Raw genomic sequence first — 12,611 nt, forward strand, 5'->3', positions numbered from 1 at the left:
AAAAGTTTGGTTGAAGACATAAATTGTTCCATGTCCGGAAATCTAATAGCGGTTCCAAGTATACCATGGACAAAGCTGGCCATGGAAATAATCGGCCCCATGGATCACTTGGGAGTCCAGAAGAGATTTTTGATTGTACTTATAGACTACACTTCCCATTGGATCAAATACAGGTTTGTGTCTTGCATTTCGACAAGCACTCTCATCGACTTCTTAAGAGACTCATTCACATGTGAAGGTGTACCAGCTTCAATACTCACAAACAATAGTATCAAATTCTCTTCGATGGAAATTAAGAAATTCCTATTAGAGCTGGGCATCAAGCATGAGAAAACTGCCTTACATTGCCACATGGACAACAACCCTGTTCAAAAGTCAATACTATTGATCAAAGGTCTCACACAACTAGCTCTTGTCAACAACCTGGATGTGGATAAAACTTTAAGAGAAGGCATTTGGGCATATCACACCTCTTCCAACTTGATAACGGGAGTAACCCCTTTTGCTTCCAACAGGGGAAGAGATCCGATTGCCAAAACAACTATTCCATAAGTTACCCAGTACACCAGTCATCAGCGAATGTCAGCAAACATAGCCAGTGATCTCAATCTCTATGTTGAGACTCCTAAAGTCATTATAATATCTAAGGAAATGTAAACCCCCTGTCGTGACTCTAACCACCCTTAGGGGGATGGCGCAACTATGTGCTCCACCCCACTAGGCCACATGTTGGTTCCAAGTTACTCCTCTCCCCAGCTGGGATGACATTGGTAATGCTAGCCCTTACAACAAGCCTAGGGCAAGCTGTTCTTTCCCACTGTGGTTCTTTTCAGCATTTGTTCAGGCTCCTCTTATTGTTACCCACCTTTTATGTGCCGTAGGGAGATGTGTTGTAATCTTCCTTCTCTTCCTCTCTCCCTCTTTGGTACATTCTATTCTCCCCCTCCTTCCTTCCTTACCTTGGAACGTTCCTCCAGAGCGCGCTTTAGAATGTTGGCTAGCCTGACAGTTACGGAGAGTGGATGACAGAATAAAGACGTTTGTACTCACCTCTGCCTCAGAGTACTTCTTTACAACAGTAGTCCCCCTGGAACACCAGACAGAGGACCAGGCCAAACACTGGGCAAAAAGGGCGGAAGCACCACAACACGATGCAGAAAATAGCATGCCAGGCTGGTCTGGCGACAAAGCTAACCTGGATATGGACAATCGTGTTAAAGAGACCGCACCTGCGGTATACCGTGAGGCCATGGAAGGCACGGAACCCAAAAAAGGGGGCAGCGCCTCCCCAGACCATGACAGAGCTACACAATAGCTACAAGTACCCCACAAAGGGTAGACTATGTCCCAAGAAAACAAGGGAACACCTCTTAAGAAAAAACTTTCTGCAGCAGAGGGGACTAAAACAGGAAGACCTGCGGGTAGAACCGCAGACGGCTTACCAGTAAGCCAATAAAAGAAGACACAGAAGGCTCAATCTTAGGACCGACACAGCTTTTAACGACATCCAACGCCACACAAGTCAAACATGCATTTGCATAGCAATAGGTCTCGCATTAGGAAAGTTTGAGCTATTGGTCTTGTAAATGACAAATTTTTTATTTATGTGTTGGTTTTAAAAATAGCGAAATTAATAGCTTTGTCATTTACAATGCCAATACTTTTAACTTTTGCAAATGTGACACCTATAGCATTTGTAATGCAACATGTTTTGTATTTACGTGACTTAGATGTATTGATATCACAAATAACAATGGCTTTTAATTTTTTTAAATAATTAATACTCAAATAAAAGTTATTGTAATTTATAATGGCAATAGCTTAAACTTTTGTAAATAACTTTTGTGAAGATTATGTTCAGTGTATTTTATTGTGACGAAAATCCAAGAACAGAATTGAAATATTAACATCTTTTTGTGACATTTGTAATAAAGCTTGAAACATTGAGAGAACATATTTGAACCAGTTGTTGTTGAATGGTTGCACAGGTTGATGCTGTGGTGGCGCTGAGTGATGTTGTGGTGGCGACGAGTGATGCTGTCATGTTCAGTGATGCTGTGGTAGTGCATAGTGATGTTGTGGTGCCCCTGAGTGATGCTGTGGTGGTGCGATAGATAGATAGAGTGAGGGCAATAGATAGATAGAGTGAGGGCAATAGATAGATAGAGTGAGTGCGATAGATAGACAGGTAGAGTGAGGGCGATAGACAGATAGAGTGAGGGCGATAGAGTGAGGGCGATAGATAGAGTGAGGGCGATAGATAGATAGGTAGATAGAGTGAGGGCGATAGATAGGTAGAGGGCGATAGATAGCTAGAGGGCGATAGATAGATAGAGAGCGATAGATAGATAGATAGATAGAGTGAGGGCGATAGATAGAGGGCGATAGATAGAGTGATGGCGATAGATAGATAGATAGAGTGAGGGCGATAGATAGAGTGAGGGCGATAGATAGATAGAGTGAGGGCGATAGATGCGACAGATAGATAGATAGAGTGAAGGCGACAGATAGATAGATAGAGTGAGGGTGATAGATAGACTGAGGGCGATAGATAGATAGAGTGAGGGCGATAGATAGAGTGAGGGCGATAGATAGATAGACAGATAGTGAGGGCGATTGATAGAGTGAGGAAGATAGATAGATAGATATATAGATGGTTGTGTGTGGGGGTTGTGTGTGTATGGGGGGTTGTGGGTGTGTGGGGGGGTTGTGGGTGTGTGGGGTGGTTGGGTTTGTGTGGGGGGTTGTGTGTGTGTGGGGGGTTGTGTGTGTGTGGGGAGTGTGTGTTGGGGAGTGTGTGTTGGGGAGTGTGTGGGGGTTGTGTGTGTGTGGGGGTTGTGTGTGTGCCTGGTGAAAGTGTGCACTGACGGCTGGTGGTGTGTGTGTGCCTGGTGAAAGCGTGTCCTGATGTCTGGTGGTGTGTGCCTGGTGGAAGCGTGCACTGACGGCTGGTAGTGTTTGTGCCCAGTGAAAGCGTGCACTGACGGCTGGAGGGGTTTTGGCCCAGTGAAAGCGTGCACTGACTACTGATGGTGTCTGTGCCTGGTGAAAGTGTGCACTGACGGTGTGGTTGTGTGTGTGGTTGTATGTGTGGTTGTGAGTGTGGTGGTGTGAGTGTGGTGGTGTGGGTGTGGTGGTGTGTGTGTTTAGTTGTGTGTGTGGTTGTGTGTGTGTGTGGTTGTGTGTGTGTGTGTGGTTGTGTGTGTGTGTGGTTGTGTGGTTGTGTGTGTGTGGTTGTGTGTGTGGTTGTGTGTGGTGTTGTGTGTGGTGTTGTGTGTGTGGTGTTGTGTGTGTGGTGTGGTGTTTGTGGTGTTGTGTTTGTGGTGGTGTGTGTGTGGTTGTGTGTGTGGTTGTGTGTGTTGTGGTTTTGTGTGTGTTGTGGTTGTGTGTGTGGTCGTGGTTGTGTATGTGGTTGTGTGTATGCTTGTGGTTGTGTGTGGTTGTAATCTACCAATATGTATGATATACGTACTATGCACAGATCGTTGTGCGCTGCTAGGGCAGTGTCCTATGAAATACAATGTACGTTCGGCAACACTTAATTTTCTGGTTATTCACAAACAAAAATGCAAATATGTATTACGTTGTACAGGACAAACGCCTCAATTATTTTGAAACTATCTTCAGGCAGCTTTTTTTCTATGTCTTTGAGCAATAGTAAAACATATAAAGTGATGTGACGCAGCCAGACCGCATCATAGCTTTCTTTCCCTAACTTTAAGCTATGCATGTACAAACAAGTTAAAATTGTTATCTTTAATAATAATGATGCAGCTTATATTCTTGAACGAATGGCCATTAGATTTATCAGTGTGTTGAAGTGTAACTACCTGGTACACTGAGCATGGAGACGCTGTGGCGTTATGGCCAGAGCTGCTGACTTTGGGGCTGGGGAACCATGTTAGCTTCTCAGCCCTGGCTTAGCATATTGTGACTCTGGGCAATTCACTACACCTCCCAGTGCCTGTAAAAATTAATGTTGTTGTGTAATGTAGCTGGCGCTCATGTAGAGCACTCCACGTCCTCCCAGCGATGGAGGTAGGCATCTAGTGACGGGGCATGCAGGGACAAGAGCTAGGTGGTGGGAGGGGCAGGACAGCAACAAACATGGAAAAGGCATGCAGGGAATAGGCAAATACCGCGGTAAACTGGCGCCTGACATAGTGGCAGGCAGTGAAAGTGAAAGGGGAACACGGATAAAAATTCAAAAGCCGCCGCTACAAGTAAGAGACATGCCTGAAAGTGCTCTTGGCATTGCGTGGTGGGGGCGGTCCATCCAGCGTTGGAGGTAGGCATCTAGTGACGGGGCATACAGGGACAAGAGTGAGGTGGTGGGAGGGGCAGGACACAACAAACATGGAAAAGGCATGCAGGGAATAGGCAAATACCACGGTAAAATGGCACCGGACATAGTGGCAGGCAGCGAAAGTGAACGGGAACGCGGATAAAAATTCAAAAGCCGCCGCTACAAGTAAGAGAGAGAAATGCCTGAAAGTGCTCTCGGAATTGCGTGGTGGGGGCGGGGGAGGCTCAGACAAATGGTGTGGACTGTGAACAAATGCTGAGTGGACACAGCTACAAGGCTCCGTGGAGCTGACGGGGGAGGGGAGGAAGGAAACCGAAAGTGCACTCGGCATTGCGTGGTGGGGGCGGGGGAGGCTCAGACAAATGGTGTGGGATGTGGCTGGCAATGGTGTGGGTGTGCGATGCGATGCCGAGGCTCGGGGAGCAAATGGCAAGCGCGTGCACGGAGCACATGCACTGTGCGTAATCCGCCGGCCAAAGCCCTCTTGGTAAGCTTCCCTGGTGCACCTCTATATGTCTCGACAGCTGCAATGCGCAAGCGCATTGGCAGGTCGAGACCTAAAAAGAGGGGGGGGGGGCTGGACCAGCAGCCAACAGCACTGAAAGGCCAAACGAAGGGCCCTGAAGGCAACTCAACCACACAGAACACACAACCCGGGTCACCAAACACCAGGCCCCAGAAAAAGAATGGGAGAACACCTCCAAGAAGACATCAGCTGACAGCCAGTTTTACTGAGTGGGGGGAGGAGGAGGAGGGCGAAGCCCCGCAAGGAACCGCTCAATGGCAGAATCCGCAGGGGTGTGAAACAAAAGAGTGCCATTGAAAGGGAGGTCAACCAGACGCTCCCTCACATTCTCTGGGAAAACACTATCCCTCAACCAAGCATGGCGACGGAGGGCCACCGAACTAGCCATAGAGCGACCAAGAGCCTCAGAAACATCAAGAGCCGAGCGAAGAATAAACGCGGCCAGCTCCCAGCCATCCAACACATAGTGCCGCAGATCAGCGCGGGCATCCTCCTGAGAAGCAGAGGACAAAAGGGAGGACTCTGCAGAATCCCACAAGCTGGAAGTGGCTCTCGCTAACACACAAAGCTTGTTGAGCGCCCGCAAGGCAACGCTGGAGGAAGCGAAGATATTACGCCCCCAGGAATCTAACCACCGGGCCTCCCGTGACGGAGGAGACAACACCGAAGGCAGGGAGGGAAAGGCAGTCTGCAGAAGAGGGCCCCGGGTAAAAGGGTGGAAGGAAAGGGAGACAGGATCATGCAGAGAAGGACGGTGGCAGTGCAGGAGCGACTGGGGCACCGGGTCCCCCGTGGCAGGATGCCCCCAGGCGCCCAAAAGAGAATTATGGAGCAAAGCTTCGAAGGTAAGAAGCAGCTCCCGTCCACAAGAGCACTGATGGAGAACCTCAAGCAAATGGTCCATGGGGAAATGGGCAGCCGGGTCGCCCATGGGCAAAATCCCAGCGGCCGTGGAGACAGCGCAGGCAAAGGCAGCACTCGCCTCCATAGGACAAAGCGATGGGGAGAGTAATGCCTCCGTGGGCGACGGCTGTAAACTAAGCCGGCCGTCCCCCAGCCTAACCGGAGGTAGAAATGGCCAAGCCCGGAATGGTGGAGGGTTGACAGATGAGTGGGGAACCTGAGGCGCCTCTGGGGAGAACTGTGGGTGCAGGGACGGCGAAGAGCCCTCCTTGGCAGACGCCGGGGAAAAGGCCACAACGCCTCGTCCCGTCTCCGGGGAAGAAGAGACAAAAAGTTAGCGAACCTCTGGAGAAGAAGGGGCCTCCGAAGACGAGACGACGACCCGACGGCGGCCCGGCACCGTGGAGTTGACCACTGGCGTCAGCGCAACGTCGACCGGCACCGAAGGGGATGCTGCAGAGACCTTCACCACCACCTGTGCAGCAGGAGAGCGGGGCGGTGTCAGAGACGGGGTGGCTAAAGAACGGCGCCGAAAGGACCTCTGACGAGGCAGCCGCCTGCATGGAGAGACGAGAGGGACCCAGGGATGCGCCCTGGCCCTTACCTAGCCCCTGCGGCACTGCCAGGGATGACAGCTGCCAACGCCTGAGCGGTGTCAGCTCGGCCTCGGACAAGGCTGCCGCCTGCCCAGAGGACCGAGGAGGACTCGGGGACGAGCCCTGAGTCCCGGCAACCTCCCTCAACACCACAGGGGTTTGCGGCGAAGCAGAGACGCTGTGTACTGAAGGGGGGGAACCCCGTAGGGCCGCACCCCGATGACACCACACCTCCAAGACCTGTCGGCGCTGGGGCCAGAGCCGCCGGCGACTTCACAGAAGGCCCCGCACGAGGCTGGGGATTGGCAGGTTTCCCAGGAAGAGGAGGAGAAGGAGGAGCCAAAGATGCCTGCAGGGCTGCAGCATAGGCCTCCATTTGGGCTCTTGTCGCCCCCACACCCAGAAAGGGCAGGTAGGGTGGCGGCGTGCGAGGCCGCATGACCCGCGGAGAACCCGCGCCCCCCACAGGGTGGGGACCGGGCCTCGGGGACAGCTGCGATACTTACCAACGGGCGAGCGACGCCCCTGCAGCCTCAAAGGAGGACGATGTCGGAGACAGAAGCGGCGGTTCTTGGCCCCTTCCGCGGGGGACCGATGTGGTGATGATGCTGACCTGAACATGCGGGCCGAAAGGAGTTTCATCCGGCGCTCCCGCCGGGACTTGGACTTCATCTGCTGACAAGCTTCGCAGTCCGTGGAGTTTTGATGCTCACCCAAACACCACATACAAATGAGGTGAGGGTCCGTCGCCGACATCTGGTGCGGGCAAGGCGAGCACGTCTTGAAGCCCGAAGGCATTCGCACACTGTTCTCAAAAAGAAACGCAAAGCGTGAAAAAAGAAGGCCTGAAAACAGGCCAGGACACGATCCGGATTCGCGTGGCACGCGGAAGGAAACTGACATCAGCGCGCCGGGGTGGGCTTTATGTGACCTCGCTGACGTCACGCCCGCGGATGAAGTCAGGGCGGAGTCACGTGGTACCGCCCCCGGTGCGTAGAGATGCTGTGGCAAAGGAAGTTTTCCGGATCCAGTCTTGCGCCTGGGGATAATTCTACGTTAAGGAATCTGCGGCTAGTGGTCTCTATCAGATATCCTTTTTACTGTGCTCGCCCACTTAAGACTTTTTAAAAAGTGTCAGTTGCCGATCTAGACCCCTGCCCCATCCTCTCAGACTCCGTGTTCCTCCCATGTGTGCCATGCATATTGTTTGTTTTGAAAATTCCGACATTCCACATTTTCAAGGTTACTTATTCATTCAAAGGATAAAGGCCGAGGCAAATATTACACCCAGCTAACTTCTGACATACTTCAAGATTTACATGATCTATATGCTAACATTAGGTATACAGAGTCAATACCAAAGGTAGGTTTACATGACTGGGACTTTCAATGGAAAGAAAATGAGAGCAGAATTTGTGTTGAGAGTATAGTATGAACTGCACAGAACATGAAGCCAACAAAATGAAATCGAGGCAGAAGGGAAGGCAGTAAGAGGTTTTCGCTGAAAAACAGCATGTATCCTTTCACACTGTTTGCTATTTTCAATTCATTTCAAACAGGTTAAGGAACATTAATGTGACACGAAAGTACTATACCCTGAAAGCTGAAATACACATCATGCATATTACTTTGCACATCAAGAGCTGTTTTACATGTTGCAACAATCATGCACTAGCTTAGGAGAAATACCTAGTATTAACATACCTTTTGATCATTCTGGTCTTTGTTTTCTCTGAAATATCGAATATCTTTGATCAACCTCGACTTGATATGCTCATCATACATGAACTGGCTGAATATATAAAACTTTTTCCTCAGAAACTGATAGGTGAAGTTGACCTAGTAAGGAAAGAAAAAAAACACACAGCTCTTTGAATATGTCCAGTGCCTAATCAGTCGACCAAGATGTAGCACATACCTATATTATTTGACCCCTGAACTGTCTGTAGCTGCTTCTATCCTGAAATTTGAATAATAGCGGCCACGTTAGCGCAATAAAGTAGGACAATGGATGTGACAATAGTGGGCTCCGCTACATTCTGCTTTATGGCAGCTTTCATACCCTTGAATTAGATTGTAAATAAAGAATGGAATGTTGCACGATCTTAAAAACTCATAGAAGCCTGTTAAATTTCTCCCCAAAATGTATTTTGACAGCAAGAGGGCACAAACTGAAACAGACCCGATAGAAGAGAAAGCCTTGTGGAAGACAGTTGTACGGGGCCATGTCCCCTGCCAAGTTTCCAAGAATATTCCCACTTTACATTACAAGGCTTCCAACCAGCTCTGCGCAATGCTGCACACGGCTTTGCCATGTTTTAGTGCACAACAGAATGTGCTGTCTGGCACATCTTCCAGGTATCACCAAAGAGAAACAAAAGAGACCCCAATGTACTGATTAGGTAAGTGAGTTACAGACACAGCAGGCTGGCGGGAGCGGTTTATTAATATTGGTACTTTCTAGAAAGGAGGTATTATGACGACTCTAAGGTTGCACTTCGTGTGAACCACTCACCAAAATGAGGTCCGCGTGTAAGGACTCGATGTCCAGTAGCACAAGAGGTACCATGTCATCAAGGAGGACAACATTTGTGGGAAAGCATTGGCAAAAGGAAATCTTGGCCAGCAGATAGATGCAAAGGTGCTGAGATGAACTGGCATCAGACGGGCTGAAGGGAGGGCGGGGTGATTCACAGAAGATGCAACATAATATTGCCCTTTTTAGGGCTCGGGCCTACGTCACCACGAAGTGGGGGCGGAGTTTCCGAGCTCTTATGTATTAGAAAAAAAAAGAATTCTGAAAGGGGTCCGGGCTGCCACATTCCAGAAAGCGCGCGTTTTTTGCGTGTGGTATTTTGCCATGTGCATGGTAATTGGTCCAGGCAAGGCTGTGTTTAAGTAAGGCAGCACGCCATAGGACTTAGGAATTTGTCAATGTCCACTTCCTGCATAAAGTGTTCGGACACACGCAGAAGAATACATAAATCCTCAATTACCAGCTGTCCGAGGTGCCGGTAATTGAAGGCAGATGGTGCTGGGAGCGTGTGCACTGCTGTGTTTTTTTTCCCTTCAGCTCTGTGTGCGCGGATGAACAGCCGGCCAGCAATGTAGAGAATCACATGCATCAGATCTGTTTTTTTTAAACTATTGCGATCGCGAAAGTGATCTCTTTCTGTGCTGCTTGTTTAAACAATTGCGATCGCAAAAGTGATGCTTTCTGTGCTGCTTGTTTAAACAATTGCGATCGCGGAAGTGATGCTTTCTGTGCTGCTTGTTTTTCGTATGTAATCTTGTTCTTCTACGAACTCGATGGTAGCGGAGTATCCCATCCTCACCCTCTAGGTCACTTCATTAATTTTCCACGAGTCCGCCGTGTCTGTTGGCGAGTGCAGATTGGTAGTGCAGAGTGGTAGTGCAGAGTGCAGAGTGGTAGTGCAGAGTGGTAGTGCAGAGTGGTAGTACAGTTTGGTAGTGCAGAGTGCAGAGTGGTAGTGCAGAGTGCAGAGTGGTAGTGCAGAGTGCAGAGTGGTAGTGCAGAGTGGTAGTGCAGAGTGCAGAGTGGTAGTGCAGAGTGCAGAGTGGTAGTGCAGGTTGGTAGTGCAGAGTGGTAGTGCAGAGTGCAGAGTGGTAGTGCAGAGTGCAGAGTGGTAGTGCAGAGTTGTAGTGCAGAGTGGTAGTGCAGAGTGCAGAGTGGTAGTGCAGAGTGGTAGTGCAGAGTGCAGAGTGGTAGTGCAGAGTTCAGAGTGGTAGTGCAGAGTGGTAGTGCAGAGTGCAGAGTGGTAGTGCAGAGTGCAGAGTGGTAGTGCAGAGTGGTAGTGCAGAGTGAGAGTGCAGTTTGAGAGTGCGAGTGGTAGTGGTAGTGCAGATTGAGAGCGCAGAGTGCAGATTGGTAGTGCAGATTGGTAGTGCAGAGTGGTAGTGCAGAGTGTAGAGTGGTAGTGCAGAGTGCAGAGTGGTAGTGCAGAGTGGTAGTGCAGAGTGGTAGTGCAGAGTGATAGTGCAGAGTGCAGTTTGAGAGTGCAGAGTGGTGCTGCAGAGTGGTAGTGCAGAGTGGTAGTGCAGAGTGGTAGTGCAGAGTGCAGAGTGGTAGTGCAGAGTGGTAGTGCAGAGTGGTAGTGCAGAGTGCAGAGTGGTAGTGCAGAGTGGTAGTGCAGAGTGGCAGTGCAGAGTGGCAGTGCAGAGTGGTAGTGCAGAGTGCAGAGTGGCAGTGCAGAGTGGTAGTGCAGAGGGCGGAGTGGGAGTGCAGAGTGGGAGTGCAGAGTGGTAGTGCAGAGTGGTAGTGCAGAGTGCAGAGTGGTAGTGCAGAGTGGTAGTGCAGAGTGGTAGTGCAGAGTGCAGAGTGAGAGTGCAGAGTGAGAGTGCAGAGTGCAGAGTGGTAGTGCAGAGTGCAGAGTGAGAGTGCAGAGTGCAGAGTGAGAGTGCAGAGTGGTAGTGCAGAGTGCAGAGTGCGAGTGGTAGTGCAGAGTGCAGAGTGGTAGTGCAGAGTGGTAGTGCAGAGTGCAGAGTGGTAGTGCAGAGTGGTAGTGCAGAGTGGTAGTGCAGAGTGCAGAGTGGTAGTGCAGAGTGGTAGTGCAGAGTGATAGTGCAGAGTGATAGTGCAGAGTGGTAGTGCAGAGTGGTAGTGCAGAGTGGTAGTGCAGAGTGGTAGTGCAGAGTGCAGATTGGTAGTGCAGAGTGCAGATTGAGAGTGCAGAGTGCAGATTGGGAGTGCAGAGTGCAGAGTGGTAGTGCAGAGTGCCTAAAACACATTGCTATTTACAATGCCATTATCTCTAACTTAAAACAAACCCGAGCCCTAATGAATTCCTAATGCTTGTTTGACCTTTTTTCCTGCCACTAAAGAAGCAAAGAGGAAAATAAGCATTTACCAACCAGAGCCCACTTCTTTTTACCACAAAGAAAGATGTATTCGAGCTTAATTGTAAGATGCACCCCTTGCTATTTTTCCTCTCTGAATTTAGCATCAGTCCCCTTGATCGATCAGCTATGCTTCGTCAGGGGGAAACATTGAATACTTTTCAGTACCAGATAGGCGTTTTAGACAGCCAGACGGCTTTTAAAGTATTTTCTAAAGGAAAACCACATACTTGTATCAGTCTGCCTTGCATGTTTTGAGCTTACGGGAAAACGGGAATCTGTCAAAAGTGTTGATGGCCTGTCAGCCCCCCTCCCCGTAGAGTTTTAACCCAAACGAGGTGCCAATGCAGCCAGTGTACCCACACCCTGTATTTCACGATAGCGGGGAGTCAGATTTTGCGGAGACAAAATCGAGCAAGGAAGCTGGGGCCTGTTTTTAGGCCTCGGCCTGGCGAAAAGCAGCGCATGCACTGCTCTGCCATGCTGAGGGCCTTTTGGAATAGATACGATTCCAGCCTGCACGTGGGGAGACAAAGGAGACAAAAGATGTGCACGCGGGGATTGGATGCTTTACTGGCGGCATGATACACTGGGGACTTTTTTTCACCGCCAGTAAAGGCAGTCCCCCCCTGCACATCTTCTGTCCGTCCCATGACGGGCCGCGCTTGTTATGCCATCGACAGCTCTCAAAATAGCAGTTCCTGCAGACAAGGGGCAGATGGGAGTTACGTCTGTGACAGTGTATTTACACAGCACACAGGCGCAGAAGGCACCATCAGGTCGGCCACTGGTTGTGGCTAAAGTAATTGCAATGATGAGGGGCTGCTGTAATCTTTTCAGTTGCTGTGTGTTAATATCTAGTCAGGGTGCGCCAATCCCTCCTTAATTCCACCGTGATCACGCAGGTTTAACAGGCACAGAAAGGGAGAGTGATTGCCCAGAGGAAACCCTGGCACCGTCTGTAGAATGGACACTCTCTGCTGAGCCCTCGGTCTGCACTTGCTTCCTTGCTGTGTTGCATCCACGGCAGGGGCGCTGTGGCGTGTGTTGCTGACACGGGGTCTGCTCCTAGGCATTTATTTGTTTATTTATGCATTTGTATATAGCGCAAACTTTACCCAGAGGTGTCAGAGCGCTTTGCTATAGAGCGAACAGTGAATGCCCGGCTTCACCCACGCAAGAGAGGGTTGAATGACAGCTGCTGTATCCAAACACGAGCACTTCACTCTAAAAGGACGGAAGATGGGTTGGTTTTACAGTGACTGACAGATTTGTGACGGGAAGCCTCATTCTTGTCACAAGAAAGGATCTATGGATAATTTATAGGTTTGTCACTGTGTTTGGTGTTGTCCATCCACACAATGGCCTTTTATGTGAACTGATGTTGATATTTACATATATGTTTTCCACCCGATATGCGCAT

At 49.8% G+C, this 12,611-nt stretch overlaps 1 protein-coding gene across 2 annotated transcripts in view; it reads right to left on the bottom strand.

The window, feature by feature from the left end:
* WASHC4 (WASH complex subunit 4) overlaps positions 1 to 12,611 on the bottom strand; it is a 1,268,393-nt gene that overhangs the window by 607,790 nt on the left and 647,992 nt on the right. For both annotated transcript variants that reach the window (XM_078674607.1, XM_078674599.1), the window contains exon 25: positions 8,036 to 8,170. In XM_078674607.1, coding sequence (XP_078530733.1) covers positions 8,036 to 8,170 — 135 coding nt within the window. The remainder of the gene's footprint in view (positions 1 to 8,035; positions 8,171 to 12,611) is intronic.

The sequence above is a fragment of the Lissotriton helveticus genome, chromosome 1_1 (genome assembly GCF_964261635.1).
Source record: "Lissotriton helveticus chromosome 1_1, aLisHel1.1, whole genome shotgun sequence".
Taxonomy (NCBI): Eukaryota; Metazoa; Chordata; class Amphibia; order Caudata; family Salamandridae; genus Lissotriton; species Lissotriton helveticus.